The sequence below is a fragment of the Lithobates pipiens genome, unplaced genomic scaffold (assembly GCF_037356315.1).
Source record: "Lithobates pipiens isolate NorthernLeopardFrog02 unplaced genomic scaffold, aLitPip1_a1.2 Scaffold_16, whole genome shotgun sequence".
Classification (NCBI taxonomy): Eukaryota; Metazoa; Chordata; class Amphibia; order Anura; family Ranidae; genus Lithobates; species Lithobates pipiens.
In genome coordinates this window covers 290342356-290367309 of record NW_027507748.1, presented here as the reverse complement: position 1 = coordinate 290367309, position 24954 = coordinate 290342356, and the positions used below count along the sequence as shown (strand labels likewise).

At 39.5% G+C, this 24954-nt stretch overlaps 1 protein-coding gene across 2 annotated transcripts in view; it reads right to left on the bottom strand.

Moving 5' to 3' along the window:
- Nucleotides 1–24954, bottom strand: part of CTTNBP2NL (CTTNBP2 N-terminal like) — a 136904-nt gene that overhangs the window by 27476 nt on the left and 84474 nt on the right. For both annotated transcript variants that reach the window (XM_077481538.1, XM_077481537.1), the window contains exon 3: nt 2377–2607. In XM_077481538.1, the coding sequence (XP_077337664.1) occupies nt 2377–2607 (231 nt within the window). The remainder of the gene's footprint in view (nt 1–2376; nt 2608–24954) is intronic.

The following is a 24954-nucleotide window of genomic DNA, read 5'->3' as shown; positions in this document are numbered from 1 at the left end:
GAACGACTCTGCAGTCCCAATTCAAACAAGTGTGAAAGGGGCCTAACGAGTCACATGACACTGGGAGAGAAAATGGCTAATTGGTCCCAATTTGGACATTTTCACTTAGGGGTGTACTCACTTTTGTTGCCAGCGGTTTAGATATTAATGGCTGTGTGTTGAGTTATTTTGAGGGACAGCAAATTTACACTTTATTGCCTTGTACACACGATGGGACTTTCCAACAACAAAACCGTGAATTTTGTCCGAAGGGCGTTGGCTCAACTTGTCTTGCATGCACATGGTCACACAAATGTTGGCCAACAAGTACAAATGTAGTGACATACTACAGTTTTTTTTAGCTCTTTAGCGCCACCTTTTGAGCTCCTTCTGCTAATTTCGTTAGTAGAAATTTGGTGAGTGTTGATTCATGCTTTTCTTTTTGCGTTTTTCATGTAGCACTTTTCAGTACACACTTTTCATTTTGTGCTTCTCAGTTTGTTTCTGAAAGGCCGTTCGTCAACCAGACATGTTGCGGAATCGGAGGAGATGACGTGTTATTTATTATTGGCCTTGGAGTTATTGCTTTGACATAATTTTTTTGGTTGAATAAGGATTTGATTTGGTATATTTTCTATATTTTTGGATGCATAGAATGCACTTTTTGGTCTATTTTTTTTTTTAATGCACAATAAAAAAAATTGTGGAGAATAATACTTGTCTACGTGTTTTACTTCAAATGACAGTTTGGGAGTAGGCAGTTACATTTAAAAAAATACAATTTAAAATTGACAAGGGACACCAACACAGTTGTATCTTTGATCTTAAAAACTATGGAATAATGGTGTTGTGGTAACTTGCACAAATAAAAAATTAATAATAATATTATTTTTGATGTCACGATAAAAAAAGCAAAATTTGTTTGCAATAACTCCATCAGTATCACCAGCAAAGCAGCTTCATTATTATCCCATTAACCTCCCTGGCGGTATGATTCATTCTGGTTTTAGGTGCTGAAAGCGGTACAATTATTGTGCATGGAAATTTGGCGTTTTATATTGTAGTCCTGTAATTCTTAGGAATAACTCACTTAAATCTGTTCAAACCAGAGTCTAGCAAACATCCTGGGCATGATAAAGTTTATAATATAATAAATAATAAAAATTATTCAATAATGTAATCAAATCCTAAAACACTGAAAAGGGGACACTTTTTGGTTGCTATGGACAATCTCCAAATTCCAGGCAGAAAAAACAGTATTTATAATATAAAAGTGCATGCTGCATAGACCACTAGGGACAAAGGGGGTGTGTATTTTTTTTTATACAGTACTGTAATCTGTAAGATTAGAGTACTGTGTGTGTTTTGTGTACTTTTACTTTTTAGAATTTGGCGCCGATCTCCTCTCCTGTGCGCCGTAACGTCGCAGGGAACGGAGCTCAGTGGCATTCGGCACTGTGTGAATCGAGCGGAGGACAACTCGATCGCACAGCACGGAGGACATCGCTGGATCCAGGGGACAAGGTAAGTAACTTCTCCGTGTCCTCCCTGTATCCAGCAATGCGAGCCAGACTCGGGATTACCGCCAGGGAGGTTAAAGAAGAAGAGAATTGTGCGCTGCATTTGGAGATTTCATAATATGCCACATCAGGAATGTTAATTCTCCATTAGAAACGCTAGTTTACAAGACCGACCGCTTCTGCTTCCTAGCATGTGTGCACAGCCTGACATCCGATATTTCCCATCGGAAAGTCCGATCGTGTACAGCTATATACAAGCTGTACACTCACTACTTTACATTGTAGCAAAGTGCAATTTCTTCAGTGTTCTCAAATGAAAAGTTATAATAAAATATTTCCAAAAAGGTGAGGGGTGTACTCACTTTTGTGAGATTATATATATATATATGATAGAGATATACACATACACACAAACAGATATAATATCTATATATATCTGTGTGTGTGTGTGTATATAATATTATATATATACACACACATACATACATATATACACACACACACATACACACACATACATACACATACTGTAATATATTTATATAAATAAGATTTCTGTTTCGATTACCACACAGCAAATCTACTAATGCCAGAAGATAGGTGAGATGACAAAATGCCTGAGATTCTTTCTGACTGACAAAGCAGCCAAAGATAGATTGTCAGACTCTGAATCAGTACTCAGAGGGAAATTTAGTTTTTTTGTCATTTAGTCTACCTTAGTTAGGCATACATAATACTCCAACATATATTTTCTTTTTAATATTGATCAACATGCAGTGGATTCTGGCACAAACTTGCATACTATCCCCAGATTATCAAAGTCTCCAAGCAATGTCAGGACTACCCAAACATAAAGCATCACAAATAAAACCCTCACCTTTCTATGTCTGCTCTCAGCAGCAGCTAGCTGCGCCAACATCCTCTCCTGCATGGCCTTGCATTGCTTCATGACTTCCTTTAAAATGAACAAGGGGTTGGAACACACAGGGGGCCTCTGTCCATGGTTGTCCTCCTTGAGGGTCTCATAATCCCGCTGCAAGGCCAGCAAGGGATCACTGATATTGTATTTGCCATAACGCTCTTCAATGAATCTGTCTTTATGCTGTGCCTGGAAAAAATTATATTTTACATTACAAAATATATAGTGTTTCTATATGAAATACAGACCACAATATATAGAAAAATTTGATGCATTTAAATCAAATCTTAGAACAGATTCAATAGCAAATGATATTTGATGATTTTAAAAGCAGCTGGTATTATTAAAGTATTGAAGCGCTGCATTTGATTTATACTGGTTTGCCTTGGTCCTCAAAAAGAGGAAAGTGTCTGTGATCCAAAACAGATGCTTTATTACATACTCCTAACATAAAAATCCATGCCATTCCACTTGTATTCTATCTAACGGTAGATGTGCATCAAGGTTATTGTAAGCTCTGTCGTACTGGTCCTTTTCCCAGGTCACAGCTCTCTAGCAAAACTGTTTAGTCAATCACTTTTTGTATATGAATTCTTCAGGATTTGTGTGGGTGGAGACATGGCAGAGGTGCGTCATACATCTACTTACTTTATTTATGCTGAAATCTGTCCCTTTTTCTGATTTTAAACCATTGGAAAGTATGCACTAGCAACCCCCAGTCAGAAGCTGTGAAAATCCAGTGCAAAAACCTAATTTACCATGTTTACTTCAGTTTCCTTCTTGCCTGCTTTCCATTTGCTAGGATTTTATATTTTATTTCTATTGGTTGAATTCAGGCAGTATAAAAAAGTTCCAGTCAATCAACAATGGGATGATTTTATAATATGCAGAAAGTCTGTGTAAATTTGACTTTACCTTCAGAAGTTTGCTTACTACACCACACAAATTAAAAGTGAAATCAGACTTTTGTTATACAAGATGGGGCCTTATTTTATTATACACACTATTTTAGCAAAAAATATTTAATTTAGTTAAGGTTTCACCTATTTTAAATAAAAAAAACATCTTTGGTGACGCCTGTCAGATTTAAAGACTTGCTAATTTCCAAAGTTTAAATCTGACGGGTGGCACCAACATTGATTTTTTTTTTTTATTTAAAGGAGATGTAAACCCCAAATAAATGAAATATTGTTTGCTAAACTACTGTGTATAATAAGCACTTGCCATTAAGGCCTGGTTCACACCTATGCAGGTTGCAGTTTGCATATTTCAGATGCATTTTGTATTTTTCAATACATGTTTTTGATGCATTAAAGTCTATGGAAACATACCTAGAAAAAAGTCCCTGGCCCTTTTCATAAAATTCAGATGTGAACGTGATCCGTAGGAAACCATGTTAAATGGACTGTAGCGCGTTTCTGCAAAACTGAAAATGCATAAAAAAAATGCATAGGTGTGAACCAGGCCCTAGAAAGGCCATTTGCTGTCTCTATTAGAAAACCATGTTTATGACTTCAATACTGGGCAACATGCCCAAGATGCGCTGTCACACTTGGAATGACAATTGCGTGGTCATGCAATGTTGTACCCAAACAAAAAAACTTTTATCATTTTTTGAGACAGATGGAGTCTCTCTGTTGCTGGTATTTAATCACCACTGCTCTATTTTTATTTTTTGCTAAACAATTGAAAAAAGACCAAAAATTTAAAAAATTTAATTTGTTACAAAATGTTGTCAAAATTTAATTGTTCTCTTTCACTGATGTTCGCTGATGAGGCTGCACTGACGGACACTGATGAGAAGGCACTGACCGGCATCCCAGATATGCATCACTGGTGGGACTGCACTGATAATCAATGCACTGATTATCAGCGCAGGCCTCCGTCAGGAGAGCTGGTTATCGGCTTTCCACTACTCATGTCCTGTCAGCATGAATAGAGGAATGCAGATAACTGGCACTTCCTATTTACACTGTGATAGGCTGTGATTGGACACAGCTGATTACATGGTAAAGAGCCTACGTCATAGGCTCTTTAGCATGATCGGCAATGTGGTGTGTCCAAGTGACACAACGCACCACTGATTGCCATGGTTTGTGCCCCCAGGGACACGCACGAGCAGCATGTTGTGAAGAGCGTCATATGATGCCCAGTCACAACAATGAAACCCCCCGCCCGGCCTATAGCAAAATTATGGTGTTAAAGAGCAACAACACAGAAGCAAAATTGGGAAACAGAAACAGCCCGAACAAGCCTTAACCTCCCTGGCAGTATGATTATTTCGGATTTTAGGTGCTAAAAGCGGTACCATTATTTTGCATGAAAATTTGGCGCTTTATATTGTAGTCCTGTAATTCTTAGGAATAACTCTCTTAAATCTGTCCAAACCAGAGTCTAGCAGACATCCCGGGTATAATAAAGTTTGAAAAATGAAATCATAAAATAATAATATAATAATTATAAATAATTGTACCAAATAATAATATAACAATAATAAAAATTATTCAATAATGTAATCAAATCAAAAACACTGAAATTTGCTCAGTTGCAGAATTGTCACTGTCATTACTTTTCAGTATTTGATGACGGATCTCCCCACAAATCGCTATCGCTCAATTCTGCGAGTGATTCCAATTTATTATCACTGTTTTCTAGCTGGTCTAAAACCATTTTTGATGTAAAGTGACAGTTTTGGTTGCTATGGACAATCTCCAGTTTCCAGGCATAAAGAACAGTTTTTATTATATAAAACTGCATGCAGGACACTGGGCAGACCACTAGGGCCAAAGGGGATGTGAAATTATTACATACAGCAATGTAATCTGTAAGATTACATTATACTGCATGTATACTATGTGTTTTACTTTTTGAATTTGGCGCCGATCTCCGTCCCCGTGCGTCGCAACGCTCGCAGGGCACGGATATCGGCGATGTGATAGATTGAGCGAGACACGGCTCGCTCGTACAGTGGGGAGACAACGCTGGATCCAGGGGAGAAGGTAAGTAAAAATCCTCCTGGATCCAGCGATGCGGTCCCGAGTCTGGCTCGGGGTTACCGCTTTTAGTATAAAAATTCCACCCCGAGCCAGACTCAGGAATACCGTCAGGGGAGTTAACAAGGACCTTCATGTCAGGATTGTTTAAATGATGATGTCAGCATCATTTAAAGGATTTCAATAAATTATAAAAAAAATTATATATTAAATAAATTTATATATATATATATATATATATATATATATATAATGACTTTTAAATTACAATAAAGCTTATATGCAATTTTAGTAAATGGGATTACATGTACTTTAGGTTTATATAGTAGATCTATTGTGCTTTTTTTACTGTATGACCACTGGTGCAAGTAATAAAAATATGGGGCTAGATCTTTTATAGCAGCTTGAAAAGAAAGACCAGACTGGATGTGCTTTTAATAACCATTTTTTTCCACATTCAGATTACAGACAGAGACAGACAGCTGTTAAAATACTCACAAAACTTGTACTTAAAAAAAAGTCGTATGGTAATGTATGCAGCATTTAATATGTGCGTAGTTTTTAAGCAAAGACACAATTTAAATGTTTGATTGGAAATGTCAAATTACATCACACAGACGATGCACATATGTAGTATAATGATTTTTCAGAGTAATTGTCCCCAGACCATGGTTTATGACATCATTCACCCAGGTAACAAACATGGAAGTGACTGGCCTCAAACCTCCTACAAAAGTTGTACCTGTTTATCTGCTGCCCTCTCTTCTCTACAGCCTTCTAAAACACACAGATCAAAGTCTTTTACTCAGCTCCAGCAAGCAGGGGGCAGGGCTCTGATGTCTCATACTGTATAGCATGAAGTAATGCAAAGGCAACGTATTGTAATTCTACTAGAGAATAAATGACTGCAAATATGCAGCATATGTTGCCTTTTATAGTGTTAAAATAGGGTACATGTATGTAATTATCCCAATATAAAAGTGTATACATATATTCTCTCATTGCATTGCCATTATCTCTGTATTGATGAGGTGGATGTGCACTTGCATGCGAGTTGGGGACAAGTATGGACTCACCTGGAACAGTACTAATTCCCTTGTTTTAGACCAGTGGTGTCAACTTTGGTCATGTTGGAGGATGCACATGAGGCCAAAGGGCCACACATAAAATTGTGAAAAGTGAATATTCAGTGTCAGAGACCATAGACACACAACAGAATATGTTGTAAAAAGACTATGGGCATGATACAAGAAATGGCCATGGACTATAGACATAATAAACGAGAATGATTGTGCATAATACAAGAGATGTTCAGAGACCGTGGAGATGCTGTAGGAAACTGCCAGAGACTGAATATGCTACAGGAGTTGTTGGAGACCATTGACATGCTTCAGGAGACAGCCATCTTGAGACCTATTACATGAGACTAGTGGCTGCCCGTGCATACGGGAAGCAGTGGTGCCATCCCCCTAATCCATGCGCCTGGCCCCTAATTTATATGCAGGGCGCCAGACGCATTGGATTCCAATGGGTTATGTTTTTTTTTTATTTGTTTTCCAACAAACGTCTCTGTGTCCCTGTTGAAGATATTTCTTATCACTTACTGTCCCAACAGGGGTACCAATGGCTAGAGATGCATCAATACCAGATTTTTTTAAGACAGAGTACCAGTACCAATACTTTTTACAAAGTACTCACCGATGCCAATTACTGATATCTATTTTTAGTGTCATGGGACAGTTTTTTTGGGGCTCGTTCACACCATACACTGAAAACCAATAGGAAAACTGAACAGATTTCACTTGCAGAGACATCAGTTTCAATGTGCGTTGTCAGTAAATTCTTACAGCCCGTTCACTGCGTGGACAGTCATGCATTATTTTAGGCCGGTTCAGATGCGATTTCTAAATCTCATACACTGAAATTCGCAGCTGAAAGGCTAAATGAAATCACACCATAACAGCTTTGAAATTGCACTGCAAACAGGCCCGCACATATGTAAACTGAGTCTGAAGGTATCAGGGTTAGTATCAGAGCATTTGCAGGAGTACAAGTACTCAAGCAAATGCTTAGTACCGGTATCGGTGCAATGCTTCCATCGGCAATAAAACATAACAGCTTCAAATCCTCCCTCCAAAGTAAAATACGTTTGGAGCTGGGCTTTAACACAATATATACAGGGATTGGACACAAATTTGGAAACTACATGATTTGCAGGTGTGAAAGCAATGACATTGTTTCAGGGTGAAAGCAGAAGCGATGCAATGTTCTTTCGCTTCTGCTGTGTGAGGAGTCACCTAGCTAACAGGTGGGAAGCCTCACTTTCGTCATTCACTACGTGCGCTGCTAGTAACATGAAGCTTACTGAGCTCCAAATTCTTGGTGCCTGGTTAACTCTTGCCTCTGTGACTGAAGTTGCCAATTTGCAGCGTCGTGAGGTACAGTATCAAAGGTTGTAACAGCATATCCAGTTTGCGGTAAAATGTTCAAAACATAGTATGATGAGCATGCAGATGAAGTCTTGCACCTTCCCTTGGCACCACAGTCACTGGACCTCAATATCATAGAGCCACTATGGTCCATTTTGGAGAGAAAGGGTAGGGCTCATTTTCCACCTCTGGCATCTCTGCGAGAAGTGGAACGATTTTTGCGTGAGTGGTATCAGAGTCCATTATCCACCATCCACCATCCAAGACTCATTTTTCGACTCATTTTTCGATTCCCAGGAGAATTCAGGCCATCTTGGATGCCAATGGCAGTCCAACACCACATTAGTTAACAATTTCACAGTACTTTACATGTAGTACATTCACATCAGTCCATGCCCTTGGGGAGCATACACTCTAAGGTCCCTGTCTCAAATTCATTCATACACCTACTAGGGCCAATTTACATAGGAGCCGATTAACCTACTAACATGGCTTTGGAGTGTATAAGGAAACCAGAGTACTTGGGGGAAAAAAAACAATGCAAGAAGAGGAGAACATGCAAATTCCATACAGGTAGTGTCCTGGTTGAGATTCAAATGGAGGACTCTAGTGCTGCAAGGCAGAAGTATTAAACCACTAAGACACTGTGCTGCTTTCACTGCCCTGGTGAGTCAGATGGTTAGCTATGTTTCAGAGAAACTTTTAGGCTTCATTTGTTTAAATAATTACATACTTTTTATTTTAGAGCTTTGCTGTAGTTTTACTCCTGAAGAACTGGGCTCTGACCCATGAAACGTACTTGTGTCGAGAAAGTTACAGAAAGCCTACATATCACCTGGCTCCAGTAGGGTGATGAGTAATAATTAAAAGCATTACAACTTGTATTTTCTCTCCTCCTTTTTGTATATATATATACTGTGATTCCCCCAAAAATAAGACCTACTGTTTTTTTCCAGGAGGGCTGAAATATAAGCCCTACCCCAAAAATAAGCCCTAGTCTAAAATGCTTGTAAAATCCTATAACCCACTCTACTACAGTACTATATAATGTACAATGTGTGGGTTTCTGTGATAAAATTGTGCCAAAAACCTTTGCTGCAGCGCCGAGTGGCATGGGACTGGGTCACCATTGCAACCCCTTCCATTACACCAATGGTTGGGATGGTGGGGGGCGCTGCTACAAAGGAGCCAGGGGAAGTGCACTTGTCAGTCCAACTGGGACAGGAGCTGGTGCGAAAATGGAGGCTGGATGCAGTCTGATGCTCTGGGATGGCCTGTTGATTGCAATTTGGGCTTGCTGACTCTGTTCAATTGCTTTCCTAGTTTGAGGTCGAGGGCCACATCAGTGGGCTCTGAGGGCCACGTGGCCTATGGGCCAATAGTTAGGCACCCCTGGCCTAAGCAATCCCACTGGTCACAACCTCCTGGAGCATGTCACAGGTCTCTAAGACTGGGGAAGAACTGGCCTGGGTGAGGACAACGCTGGATTCCTGAACAGATAAGTGTTCATTTATTCAAAGTCAATAGTTACAGTATTTACGATCTCTATTGCAGACTTTACCAATTCTTTCGTAAAGTGGAGAGACTTATCTGCTCACTCAGCTGTCAAAAGAAAACATCTGGGCAGTCCGCCAAGTTTTTAAAATGAAGCATTGTAACTAACTCTTCCTTCTTAGATCAAAGGGATAAACTTCTGTGTGTAAAGAAAAAAAACTTGGCAGACTGCCTGGAATTTAACAAAATGTAAATGCAGGAAGTTTAACAACTTCAAGTCTAAATCTTTTTCTGACACTTGTTTAAGTTAAAATCAATATTTTTTGCTAGAAAATTACTTGGAACCCCAAACATTATATATATTTTAGCAGAGACCCTAGGGAATAAAATGTCAATTGCTGCAATATTTTATGACACTGTATTTGTCCAGTGGTCTTTCAAACGCAATTTTTGGGGAAAAAATACACTTCGATGAATAAAAAAAAAAATGAAATAGTAAAGTTAACCCATTTTTTTCCTCGTTTTAATGTGAATGATGATGTTACGCTGCAAGAATCGTGATCTATCTTCTAAGCAAAAAAATTAATTCTCATTTTAGCCAGAATCGTGCAGCTCTAATATGTAGTTACTGTAGCTTTTCATCTTATATAAAAGACATAAGAAACCATTAACTAAATGTTCCATTATACACTATGTGGTCGATTTATAAAACAATAACATGGCCTTATTGCGGACACTCTTACTTTTTAAAGAAATAAAAAACAAAACAAAAAAAACGGAAATCTTTATAAAGCCCAGCTGTGTGCTTTCTGCATTACTTGCTTCACGATTCTAAAACAAGTCCATTTAGTAGGTTGGGTTAAATAAAGTGCAGACAGGAGAGCCCAGTTACAACATAGTAAAGCAAACACTGCATTGCCCTTTCAGTAGCAGTATCTGGACTTAAATAGGCCTCTATGTCCTGTTAAACCCAATTTGTACGGACATGGGTTTCCTACCTTTTTATACATGGGTAAAAAAAAATGGCCTAGGAAGCAATTGAAATTTGCCATCAATGCAAATATTTTCTTTGAACACATTTCTAAATAAAATCAATCTGTTACAATAGATTATTGACTTTTTATATTAAAGGAATTGAAAGCATATAAAATCCTTGCAAACTTAATTTCCTTCTTGTAGAATGACATTTTAACACACCCTTATCTTCTGCATTATACAAGCAACTATTGAAAAGGTAACCGCCCTGCTCAAATGCTTTACACAGACCTTTGGATCCTATATTCTGCACTATTAATGGGTGTGTCACGATAATATTTTACGTACTGTTGCCTAATAAACTCGGCTTCACAGCGTAGCTTCATAACCCTGTCATTTTTGAACCATAAAATATATTTGTTTCTCCAAAGACTGATTCTAAAGAGTTATTTTTATAGGGACGTACTAAACTGCATACTGGGATGATGGGATGATTGGATTCTTTTTTTATAAACTACTCTCTTATGCAAACACACAGTAAATATAAAACTATGCATTATAGCATTAAAAGAAGAAAAGGAACTTTTATTTTCATCACAGAGAACACCAACTGAAACCTTTTCAACTTTAATATATTTGCATATCAGAGATGCTACCAGTATTGTGATGTAAGGGCTCTACAAAGTAAGTCCCCTACATACGAACCTTCCAGATTGCGAACATGTGTTTGCACAGTTTTTGTTCAACCCAGTGGGCTGAATGAAAAAAAAAAAAAAACACGGACAGGTCGCTGTACCGACACAAGCAATGTTGGTGCAGCAGGGGGGGCACCCTCCGCCAGAACACACTGATAAGTTCTTGGAGCCTTTGTCTGCAAGCACTGATTTTTGTTGAACTTACAAACGAGTTGGGCTTACGAACAAGTTCCCGGAATGGAACGGTAGGGGACTTACTGTACAGCTAAAGATCAAATACCTATGTACTTCAGAGCCTGAAGGGATACATGTCTTAAAGCACACAGCCGGCCACTTATTTGCCTACAGCTCAGCCAACCTACCTCCCCAGTATAAATATCAAATCTGTAGGGCTGAAACAACTAATCGATTAATCGACAACTAATCGATTATGAAAATAGTAATCAATTAATTTCATAATCGATTAATCGGCCAGTAACATAATGGGGTTAAAAAACTAAAATGAGCCCTTTATAGTACAAAAAGAGCAAATCTCAACTGTAAATATTACTTTCACTGTTCTACAGTAAAAAAAAAAAAATGAACCCCTTACAGTAGTGATTATCTGCTTTTTTTCTACTATAAAATGGCTCATTTTAGTTTTTTTAACCCATTATGTTACTAAACATCTTAGACCTGGTTCACATCTATGTGTTTATTGGTGCTTTTTGCAGAAACGCACTACAGTTCATTTACATGGTTTACTATGGGACACGCTCACATCTGAAAGGGTCAGGGACTTTTAACGCAAAATGGTGCTTTATTGGATCAATATACTTCAATGGGGAAGCTGCAGAAAAGCATGTAATTCATTTTTGCAGTAATTAGTGTTTTTTAATCTGCTCAAAAAAATGTCAAAAATGCAAATTGCAGTAAAATCACGTGTGCAAAAATCAAAACGTACAGCAAAAAGCACTGCAGAAACAGATCAAAAGCAAACTGCATAAGTGTGCACCGAGCCTTATGTTGGCCACACCAATCAGTTTTCAGATGAGAATATTCAGACGAAAAATCTTTGTACATTCGTTGAATGAAAGAATTTTGTTTGAAATTTTCACTTGTTTTTAACCACTTACAGACCAGACCATTTTGCTGGTCAAAGACCAGGTCACTTTTTGCGATTCGGCACTGCGTCGCTTTAACTGACAATTGCACGGTCATGCGACGTGGCTCCCAAACAAAATTGACGTCTTTTTTTTCCCCACGAATAGAGCTTTCTTTTGGTGGCATTTGATCACCTCTGCGGTTTTTATTTTTTGCGCTATAAACAAAAATAGAGCGACAATTTTGAAAAAAAACACATTATTTTTTACTTTTTGTTATAATAAATATCCCCCAAAAATATATAAAAAAACATTTTTTTTCCCTCAGTTTAGGCCGATATGTATTCTACATATTAAAAAAAAAAAAAAAAATCGCAATAAGCGATAATTGATTGGCTTGCGCAAAAGTTAGTGTTTACAAAATAGGGATAGTTTTATGGCATTTTTATTAATATTTTTTTTTTCTTTACTAGTTATGGCGGTGATCAGCGATTTTTATTGTGACTGTGACATTGTGGCGGACACATCAGACATTTTTGACACATTTTTGGGACCATTGTCAGTTATACAGCAATCACTGCTATATAAATGCAGTGATTCCTGTGTAAATGACACTGGCAGTGAAGGGGTTAACCGGGGGTGGCAGTGTAGGGGTTAAGTGTTACTAGGGGTGTGTTACTAACTGTGGGGGGCTGGGCTTTCATTTAGTGAACACTGATCTCTGCTCCAATCACATGGAGCAGAGATCAGCGTCACTAGTTGCTAGGCAAAATGGAGAAATGCTGTTTACAACGGCACTTCTCCATTCAGCCGTCTCGTGAGACGATCGCGGCGGCGCGCTCCCGATGGCAGGGCGGCATTGAAGATTGGACGTACCTGTACGCCAATATGCCTGCCCGTGCCATTCTGCCGACGTACATCGGCGTGCGCTGGTCGGTAACCGGTTAACATTCTGTTTTTAAAATGAATGTAATTTCTGAACGAAAACCACATACATGGTCTGAAAATTCCTTTGACTAAGAAGTTTTCTATTATTTCCAAATGTTCCCATCACTGTGGTTGAAAATGAACATCAATTTGACCCATTTTTTTTTTAAAGGTTATTAACCGATTAATCGAAACAATAAATCGACCAACTAATCGATTATGAAAATAATCGTTAGTTGCAGCCCTACAAATCTGCTGATAAACAGATGACTTTACGCGTTGCATACTTGTTCTGGGTCAGTGGCAGACTGCAAGGCAGGCAAATTTAAATCATCTACATCATCCATCATTCTATTTAAATCATAAAATCCAGACTGACTTCAGGTTAAAAAAAAAAATGATTACATCCATAAAGGATGCCAGAATATTTTGTTCCTGTCAAAATAAAAAGAATGCATATAAAAATAATATGCAGAAATCTACAGCTTTACAAGTGGTCAGGAATCCTTTCAAAAACGTAAAAAAGGTTAATTGTTTCAGCCTCTCTGCGCCAATTGTTCTACCACCAGAGTACCCACCATATAATTTGCATCAATTCTCACTGTGTATATCAAATTCAGCAATTTACTATCCTAATTAAATGGCATTGTCTGCCTGCAAGTCACCCTTCTCCTTCTCTTCTCACTGTGCCTGCATCCTGCACATGCACTTTTTTTTTTAAAGATATTTTTATTGAGATAGGAGTGTACCTGGTTGGAGGCCCTGATACCCAGGAAGGTAATGTAGTGGAATTTCTCCGCTAAGTAGTTTTAAGTATCACTGTTTGATTCAGACATCACTTATATAAGAAGGAAGGGATACAGGATGTGCAGGATGCCGGGTCGAGCTGTGGGGGGGGGGGGGGTGATGGCCTAGTTAGGTTGTTTTTGTTAGATAGGATTCGGCCGTGTGGCCAATGGGATGTGTCCAGTTGACACATCCAATGTTTGTAGGCTTTACCTTGAAACCAATAAACAGAATAAAAAAAAAAAAAAAAATTATATTTTTATTGAGTTTTTGTTTTTTCCAAAAAATTACACAGCAGCTCCAAAGAGCCGTAACAAAAAGTTAAATCGTAACAGCGGATGTCTCTTACACTTAGAAACTAGCACACAAAAGCAATATAGTCAGCATCCCATAGGGGGAGAAGCATGCACCAAACTTCAATACAGAATAGGTCATATAGCGGAAAAAAACAATAATTTTTCAGCTTCACAACCAGTAATGAATGGACATGGTTCTCTACTTTTTTTTTCAAATTTGGTGTGGAGTTTCCCCTAAAGATTCATACCATACACAAAGTGCCTGCATTGTCAGGGATCAAAGTCGGGTCCCCGATCATCGAAGTCGGGCTGCAACTGGCAGGCCAAAGTTGGATCCACAGTTGTACGACTGTCATGTCGTACCAGTGTGAACCTGGCCTTAAGGCCCCTTTCATGTCGTACCAGTGTGAACCCGGTCTTAAAGCCCCTTTCACACAGGCTGTTCGATCAGGTCCACCTGTCAGTTTTTCAGGCGGATCTGATCAGACCTTGCAGTCTCCCCTATGGAGCGGCAGATGTCAGCAGATACTTTTTTATCTTGGGATGCAGTAAGAATGTTGTAATTTATTTTAGGGCCCTGGTGGTCAAATTTCTTTGTAAAGCAGTTTTACATTTTCTTTTAGTGACCCTTTTCACTCTTCCACTTGTGGATGACTGTCTTTTAGAAGATACTTGAGCACAGCAACCTATTGGCAACACATAAAGTACCATTAAACTGGACTGTGGTTTCTTTCTCGTTCATTGAGGGATATGGGATTCCAAGACTACTCGGTCATACTGCCGAGTCCAGACTTTACACAGCTTGTCTGAGCTTCTAGAAGGCAGGGGGTGGGGAGCTGAAGTTACACTCTGCAGAGCTCAGTGAGAGCTAGCTAGGGTGGGAAGGGACATCTCCCTTCACACAGCAACAGAGCTGAGGCTGTAAATCACAGGCTGTGTGCCTATGTCAACTTACAGAACATGCCCACAACTTTGAAGATTTTTTTTTATTATTATTATTGTGAAGCAAACAACAAATAGGACAAAATAACAGAAAAGTCAATGTGCATAACTATTCACCCCCCTAAAGCCAATACTTTGTAGAGCCATCTTTTGTGGCTATCACAGCTCCAAGACGCTTTGGATAAGTCTCTATGAACTTGCCAGATCTTACCACTGGGACTTTTGCCCATTCCTCCTTGCAAAACTGCTCCAGCTCCTTCAAGTTGGATGGTTTGCTCTTGTGAACAGCAATTTTTAAGTCTGACCACATATTTTCTATTGGATTGAGGTCTGGGCTTTGACTAGGCCATTCCAATACTGGTTTCCCCTTAAACCACTCAAGTGTTGCTTTAGCAGTGGGTCTAGGGTCATTGTCCTGCTGGAAGGTGAATCCATGTCCCAGCCTCAAATCACACACAGAATGGTACAGGTTTTGCTCAAGAATATCCCTGTATTTATCACCATCCATTTTTCCCTCAACTCTGACCAGTTTCCCAGTCCTGACTGCTGAAAAACATCCCCACAGCATGATACTGCCACCACCATGATGGTGTTCTTTGGGTGATGAGATGTGTTGGGTTTGTTCCAGACATAGCGTTTTCTTTGATGGCCAAAAAGTTCAATTTTAGTCTCATCAGACCAGAGCACCTTCCTCCATATATTTTGGAGTCACCTAGGATCAAAATTTGGATATTTTTTTTTTATAACCTAACCCTGACTTGTACTTCTCAAAAACAGTGTTCCCCACTTGTTTGGAGAGTTCCTTGGTCTTCATGGCAGTGTTTGGTTAGTGGTGCCTCTTGCTTAGGTGTTGCAGCCTCTGGGGCCTTTTAAAAAGGTGTGTATATGTAATGACAGATCATGTGACACTTACAGTAAATTGCACACAGGTGGACATCATTTCACTAATTATGTAACTTCTGAAGGTAATTGGTTGCTTTTTATGGGCTTCATAGAGCTTTTTATGGGCTTCATAAAAAATGGGGTGAATACATACGCACATGCCAATTATCAGCTTTTTATTTCTGAAAAAATGTTTTATGTATGTATTTTTCTAAATTTACTTCACCAACTCAGACTATTGTGTTCTAAACCATCACATATAATTCAGATTTAAAAAAAACCATTGAACTAAAGGCTGTAATGTAACTAAATATGTAAAAAGCCAAGGGGGCGAATACTTTTGCAAGGCACTGCATACTGCGGCAGGGTGGCTCTATTGTGCGAATCGCCGTACCGGTATGGCGTTCTGTGTAATTGCTATATCATGCGCATCACCGGAGCCCATAGTCGGCACCCGCAATGTCCACTGGCCACCCGCGATAGCTCCACAGAGAGCTGAAACGGGGATCTGCCAGTGTAAACAAAGCATATCCTTGTTCTGACAGAGGAGAGAGATCGTCTGTTCCTAGTGATCAGAAATGGCGATTTCTCTCTACTCTCAGTCAGTCCACTATCCCCACAGTTAAACACTTCCCTAGGACACACTAAAAAAAAAAAAAAAAAAAAAAAAAAAAAAAAAAAAAGCTGATCTCTGTCATTAACCACTTTCAGACCGGGCTGGCTTAAGACCAGACCACTTTTTGCGATTCGGCACTTGGTCGCTTTAACTGACAATTGGGCGGTCATGCGACGTGGCTCCCAAACAAAATTGACGTCCTTTTTTCCCCCCCCACAAATAGAGCTTTCTTTTGGTGGTATTTGATCACCCCTGCGGTTTTTATTTTTTGCGCTATAAACAAAAATAGAGCGACAATTTTGAAAAAAAAACGCATAATTTTTTTACTTTTTGTTATAATAAATATCCCCCAAAAATATATATAAAAAAACTTTTTTTTCCCTCAGTTTAGGCCGATACATATTCTTCTACATATTTTTGGTTAAAAAATAAAAATCGCAATAAGAGATTATTGATTGGTTTGCGCAAAAGTTATAGCATTTACAAAATAGGGGATAGTTTTATGGCATTTTTATAAAAAACATTTTTTTTACTAGTAATGGTGGCGATCAGCGATTTTTATTGTGACTGCGACATTGTGGCGGACACGTCGGACATTTATGGGTCCATTGTCATTTATACAGCAATCAATGCTATACAAATGCATTGATTCCTGTGTAAATAACACTGGCAGTGAAGGGGTTAACCAGGGGGTGGCAGTGTAGGGGTTAAGTGTTCCTAGGGGCGTGTTACTAACTGTGGGGGGCTGGGCTTTGTGTTAGTGAACACTGATCTCTGCTCCAATCACATGGAGCAGAGATCAGTGTCACTTGTTGCTAGGCAGAACGAGGAGATGCTGTTTACAACGGCATCTCCTTGTTCAGCCGCCCCGTGTGAGGATCGCGGGTATCCTCGCTGCGATCGAGTCCGCGGTACCCGGGACCGGACTCACGGGGGTCCCGGCGGCGCACACGCGATGGCAGGGCGGCATTTAAAAATGGACGTACCTGTACACCAATATGCCTGCCCGTACCATTCTGCAGATGTATATCGGCGTGCGCCAGTCGGGAACTGGTTAATAGTAAAAATAAATAAATACAAAATAAAATAATAATAATAAAAAATGGCATAAATCTATCCCCTAATTTGTAGATGTTAAAACTTTTGCGCAAACCAATCAGAATACGCTTATTGCGATTTTTTTTTTTTTACCAAAAATATGTAGAAGAATGCATATTGGTCCAAACCGATGAAAAAATGTTTTAAATTTTTTCAGGGAATATAGCAAAAAGTAAAAAAAAAAAGATATATTTAAAAAATTGCCTTTTTTTGTTTATAGCGCAAAAAATAAAAACCGCAGAGGTGATCAAATACCAGCAAAAGAAAGCTCCATTTGTGGTGGAAAAAAAAAAGGACATCAATTTTGTTTGGGTACAACGTTGCATGACTGCGCAATTGTCAGTTAAAACGTATCGCAAAAAATGGCCTGTACATTAAGGGGGTAAATCCTCCCAGGGCTGAAATGGTTAATATTGTATATTTTCTTGGTTTAAATATTTAATATGTTTTTAATTTTTCATTGTGAATAAAATATGGGTTTTATGCGATTTACAAATCATTACATTCTGTTTTTATGCAAATTTTACATAGCATCCCAATTTTTCTGGAATTGAGGTTTTACATTGACTGTCATGGCAACTGGGGCAATGCTGCTGGAGAACATCACTGAATTACATTTTGCTTTTGATCGCTGATTTGGGAATGGTTCAAGGAATGGGTCGGTGCTGGAGGACATCACTGGATTGATGTTGTAATACACACAACATAAAAACAAATGTTGCCGCTAGCAGGTGGAGCTGCATGCTCCCTGTGGCTCCTTTGGGTCTACAGTTGTAAATAACATTCAGCCACTAGGTGGAGCTCAGTTAATTTTTACATGCATGAGATGATGACTACCCAATTCCCAAATCTCATCTTTACCAGTACAGAAATTTGTGACTGGCCACCAGGGCCCTAAAATAAATTACACCATTCTTACTGCACCAAGATAAAAAGTTTTCATTTTTTAGGCAGTCAATTATTGAGATTAGTTTAGTCTTTGCTGTTTCACTTGCAAGATGGCATCCACCCAAAGCCTAGCAAACCACATTTTCAGTCCAGTCCACAAGTGAATAACTGACAGCACAAAAAGAAAACACCATTCTTTGTGTGCCACGAGATATATTGTTCATTTCCATTAGTCAATTAGATTACTTTAGGCTTTTCTGGTTTATTTACAAAACAAGATGGCTGCCTGGGGCTGCCAAACAAATCCCAGCAAACTAAACAGCAGATCCCCCAAAAAAGTATACCATCAATCTCCACTGTGCCCCAACAGGTTAACAGTTGATACATTTTAGTTTGACAGTTATTCAGCTTAGATGACCACTCTCTCTCTCTCTCAAGCGTTTCTTCCTTCCTTGATGCCTGGCCCAGACAACCAGCTAGCTCAGCAGGAAAGTCTTCAGCAGTTCCCAGGGTGCATCTGCAGGGATGCTCTTTATAGTCACTGCCTGCAAAGCGCCCTGAAAGAGCCACTCCTCACATTCCAGTGTGAAAGCCCTCGGGATTTCACACTGGAGCGGTGCGCTGGCAGGACGGTAAGACCCCTTTCACACTGGGGCGGGGGTGGCGTCGGTGGTAAAACGCTGCTATTTTTAGCGCCACTTTACTGCCAATTTTGTGGCGTTATTCGGCCGCCAGCGGCAGCTCTGTGCTGGGAGTATAGCCGCGCTGCCCCATTAATTTCAATGGGCAGGAGCGGTGTATACACTGCTCCTTCACCGCTCCAAAGATGCAGCTAGAAATTTTACTGTCCTGCCAGAGCACCGCTCCAGTGTGAAAGCCCTCGGGGCTTTCACACTGGAGACTCAGCAGCGCCTCTTTCGGGGCGCTTTGCAGACGCTATTTTTAGCGCTGTAGCGCCTGCAAAGCACCCCAGTGTGAAAGAGGTCTAAAAAAGTCCTGCTAGCAGCATCTTTTGAGCGGTGCGCATACCTCCACTGCTTCTGCCCATTGAAATGAATGGGGCAGCGCGGCTATACCGCCAGCAAAGCGCCGCTGCAGCAGCGCTTTGCGGTGGTTTTAACGATTTCTTGGCCGCTAGCAGGGGCGTAAGACCGCTGATAAAACGTTGGTAAAGCGGCGCTAAAAATTGTGCCGTTTTACCACCGTCCCCTGCACCGCCCCAACGTGAAAGGGGCCTTATGCCCTGTACACACGATCAGACATTCGGACGACAAAATCTATTGGATTTTTTCTGACGGGTTTTGGCCCAAACTTGTCTTGCATACACACGATCGCACAAAGTTGTTGGAAAATCCGATCGTTCAGAACGAGGTGATGTAGACCATGTACGAGGTGACTATAAAGAGGCCAGTAGCCAATAGCGTTCGTCTCGTAATTTATTTGGCAGAAACAGCTTATAATAATTTGAGTATATATATTATCAGTGTTCATAAAATCTTTGTTACTAAGGGGTTAATGGAAACTCAAAACACTCCCGCCCTTCCTTTTGCATTGTTGCATTTTTTTCATTCAGACAATTATCAAGACTGGCTGCTCCACATTCTACAGCAACTCCTTTTGTCACTGCAGGGTTCATTACCAGGATGCTTACTAGCTTACCTGCAGCCATAAAAAATATTCGTCTTCAGACTATTATGACTGCAGGTATACCGGGTAATGGAAAATCCACACAGCAGGGAACAAAATCCTGAAAATAAAGTAACTTCTAATTGTGCAGACATAATACCGCACATTATTCCATATTAGAACTATTTGTGTTATCGCCATTCTGTCGCGTAATGTTAGCAGCTGTCCCAGTAGTACTGCTCTACAGAAAGGAAACTTTCCTGCATCTTGCTTTTCATACTCCACAGAAAGATTGAATAATAAAGCCAGTAATGCAAAAAACAAGAACAAAAAAGGAATTGCTTTTCAGTCTTTTCCTTTTTCTCCACAAAGCCTATAATCACGTTGTTGTCATCTGCAATACCTTAATTACGTAAAGGTCAATTTTATCCTGATTAGCAAATGACTGTTTTTTCAGTTTGTGCTTTATTTCTTGGGACTTTCTGTCTTTGCAAAGACAGCTCAGATAGGCTACCATCAGATCCACCTATCAATTTTTCAGTAGGATCTGAACAATAGCTACATACAAGGCTTCATTCCCATGGGTGCATAGATCCTTATCTGTGTGAAGGGTTGTGTTTATGCGCCCATAGACTGACGGTGTTTAGTAAGGCCAGCCTGTCAAAATTAATGATACACTGAGAGATGCACCAAATATTATATTTATAACTGCGGCAACATGGCTCAGCTGCACGAATGGCCGTCGTGTTACATTGCTTCCTTATTTGTCCACTAGGGGTGTGCGCGCTCGTCCACGGAGCCAATGTGAGTGCCAGTCGGTCGCGATAACCACTGGGCTCCCGCGATCGCTCTGGGCACACGGAGAACCAGGATCTGTGTGTGTAAACACACAGTTTCCGGCTCTCCGAGGGGAGAAAAGACAGATCGTCTGTTCATATAGTTAACCCCTTGATCTCTCCCTAGTGTTAACCCCTTCCCTGCCAGTGAAATCTTTAACATTAATCAATGCATTTTTATAGCACTGATCGCTGTGTATAAATGCAAATGGTCCCAAAAATGTGTCAAAATTGTGTTCGACGTGTCCGCCATAATGCCACAGTCCCAATAAAAATCACAAATCCCTGCCATTACTAGAAAAAAAAAATATTCAAAATTTAGCCGTGCTTGGATGTTTTTCTTTGTAAGAAAAGGCTTCCGACTTGCCCCTCTACCCCATAGCCCAGACACATGAAGAATACAGGAGATTGTTTTCACATGTACCGCACAGCCAGTACTTGCCAGATATTCCTGCAGCTCCTTTATTGTTCCTGAAGGCCTCTTGGCAACCTCCCTGACCAGTTCCCTTCTTGTGTTTTCATCAATTTTGGAGGCACATCCAGTTCTTAGTAATGTCACTGTTGTGCCACATTTTCTCCACTTGATCATGACTGTCTTCACTGTGTTCCATGATATATTTAATGCCTTGAAAATTATTTTGTACCCTTCTCCTGACTGATACCTTTTAACAATGAGATCCCACTGATGCTTTGGAAGCTCTTTGTGAACCATGGTTTTTGCTGTAGGATGCGACTAAGAAAACGTCAGGAAAGACCTACTAGAACAACTGAACTTTATTTGGGGTTAATCAGAGGCACTTTAAATGATGGCAGGTGAGTACTGACTCCTATTTAACATGAGTTTGAATGTGCTTAATTATGAACACAGCTACACCCCCAGTTATAAAAGAGGGCGGTCACAGCAGTGAGCACAAGCAACCAAAGAATTCAGGGATGAAAAACAGTATGCCAGGCTATAGAAAATAATGGATACCTAACTGGATTGCCGGCATCACCTGCTCTGCTCATAATGAAGAATTGTATGTGTAGGATGTAGACTTTCCTGGAAAATCTGGGAGAACGCGGGCAAAAAAATTGAGATTTAATAAAAGTCACAGCAGAATCTCCCTCCCTGCCAGCACCGCTGTCACAAACATCCTCTGTGTGTCTCCCACACAGAATGTGAAGACAGCGGTGACGTCCCAGATCTGGTATTTGGCAATCTGATCGTGGGGTGGATGGAGTCTGGTTTGAATATCCAGCTAATGCCATTTTTGATCTGAGGACATATCTCCAGCTGATGACCTCTGCAAAGATTATTATATCAAGCCTGTTTGCCCTTTCATAATAAAAGGGTCCAGGCTCTCTGGTAAGAGTCTATTTTGCGTGTGGTGATGGTGCACACACAAGGTGTAGGGTTTTGGATTTACCTGCATTATCACAGCTCTGATTTCTACATTTGGACTTTTAGATCACATTATTAGCAATTTTGTTTAGCGCATCACTTTTTTTTGTATAAAAGAGGGTGTGCACACTTATGCAACCACAGTATTTTATTTTTACTCCACCCCCTAAAATATTTCAGTTTGGTTTTTCAACTGAGTTGTACAGTTTATAGGTCACATTAAAGGTGGAGAATGTTCTGAAATAATTTATCTTGTTCTCATTTTTTTACATCACAGAAACCTGACATTTTAACAGGGGTGTGTAGATATTTTATATCCACTGTAGATCCCCTGCTGATCGGAACGGACTCGGTTGGTGTGAAAGGGACCTTAGGCTTACATTTGCACCACTATATGTAAAGCATTAAAAAAAAAATCTTTAGATTCTTCGTCCAATCAGTACAATAATAATACACCTAGGGACATCCTAAAAAAAAAATGAACCTCAGCAAGACCGTGTGCGTCCGTGTGTGTGTGCGCTTTTAAATACTAAACATTAGTATGAAGTACAAAATCTTTTGTATTTGTTAAACATTATGTAGTAACAGAAAATTGTGGCTTATCCAATGAAGAAATCATACCACATTGCATATTATTATCTTATTTGCCCTGTGGGTATAAGTGGAGTTTCCCTGCACTGATACCAATGTTTTTATATCATGGGAACTGGCAAAACATTTGAGGTCATGGGACTACGGATGAGTTCCAGATGGAGCTTGTTGTTTTAATAAATATCTAATGTCTCTTCCTTCCCACATACAGGCCTATGTTTATTATATGGTTTCAGTAGCTGCAAAGCATTCACTCCTTCCAAAGCTTCTAGCAAGAACTGTAGATGTAGCATCTTGTTAGGAACTAAAGTTGAAAAACATTAAAAGTGAGCAAAAAAATAAAAAAAACACTAAAATCTACGCAAAGACAGAGTTGTTTACAGCCCCCCCCCCCCTTTTTTTTTTATAAAATGGTTGTGATAGTGTGAAACCGTAATCATTTGTAAATAAGGACCTCAATTCAGAACGATTGATTTGTCTGACAAATTTACTATTAAAACCACTTAAAAATAAATAAAAATATGACATATGGAAAGTTGCTTTGCTTCCCTTCTATCACTGACATCATCAAGTACAATGCAGGAAAGCTGCCAACACCCCTATTGTATATGTCTTTATTTTATTTAAGTTTACCTATAAACCTGCAACATGCCACCTGCAAATAATTGCACACCTCAGACATGAAAAAATGAACAAAGCATATCCCTCTAGTGCAGTGATGGCGAACCTTGGCACCCCAGATGTTTTGGAACTACATTTCCCATGATGCTCATGCACTCTGCAGTGTTGTTGTGCATCATGGCAAATGCAGTTCCAAAACATCTGGAGTGCCAAGGTTCGCCATCACTGCTCTAGTGTATAAGGCTTATTCCAAAGCACCTAGTGTGGTTCTCTCTGATCTCTCCTCTCTGCTACCTACATGAGTCACTGATAAAACTCTAAGCCAACAGCTCCGCCTCCCAGGAGATGGCCTGCCCTGCTCCAGCAGGCAACTCATAGCCTTAGTTCTATAAGTTTTTCCATGAGTTTATATACAGTGGGGTGTGTCCGATCCCTCCACTCATCAGATTACAGGGAGCTCGGTGCTCTAGCTCTGCAATGTGTGTGTTATCAGATCACTGCTCCCTGCTGCTGAAAAAAATAAATTTGATCTGTGTGTTTTAGAAGGCTCTACTAGAGAAATATTAAATTAAAAATGTCATATCCACGTGTGTTATGTATACGGCCTATATGTGAAAACTGCTGCATATATTTCAGACTGTTACATAGCACAGTTTTTTTTTGTTTGTTTTTTTTTATATTATTCTACTGGAGTAATAGCTGCAGATAACTAGTGAGGCTAGTCACTTCTCTAGGTATAAGGGTTTACAACTACTTTAACCACTTAAGCCCCGGACCATTTTGCACCTAAAGGACCAAGCCCCTTTTTGCGATTCGGCACTGCGTTGATTTAACTGACAATTGCACAGTCGTGCGACGTGGCTCCCAAACAAAAATTGCCGTCCCTTTTTTCCCCACAAAGAGAATTTTTTTTTGGTGGCATTTGATCACCTCTGCGGTTTTTATTTTTTGCGCTATAAACAAAAATAGAGCGACAATTTTGAAAAAAATGCAATATTTTTTACTTTTTGCTATAATAAATATCCCCCCAAAAATATATTAAAAACAATTTTTTTTCCTCAGTTTAGGCCAATACGTATTCTTCTACATATTTTTGGTAAAAAAAAAAAATCGCAATAAGTGATTGATTGGTTTGCGCAAAAGTTATAGCATCTACAAAATAAGAGATAGTTTTATGGCATTTTTATTAATATTTTTTTTTTCCTAGTAATGGCAGCGATCCGCGATTTTGATTGTGACTGCGACATTATGGCGGACACGCCAATTTTGACACATTTTTGGGACCAATGGCATTAATACAGCGATCAGTGTAATTAAAAATGCACCGATTACTGTAAAAATGTCACTGGCAATGAAGGGGTTAACCACTAGGGGG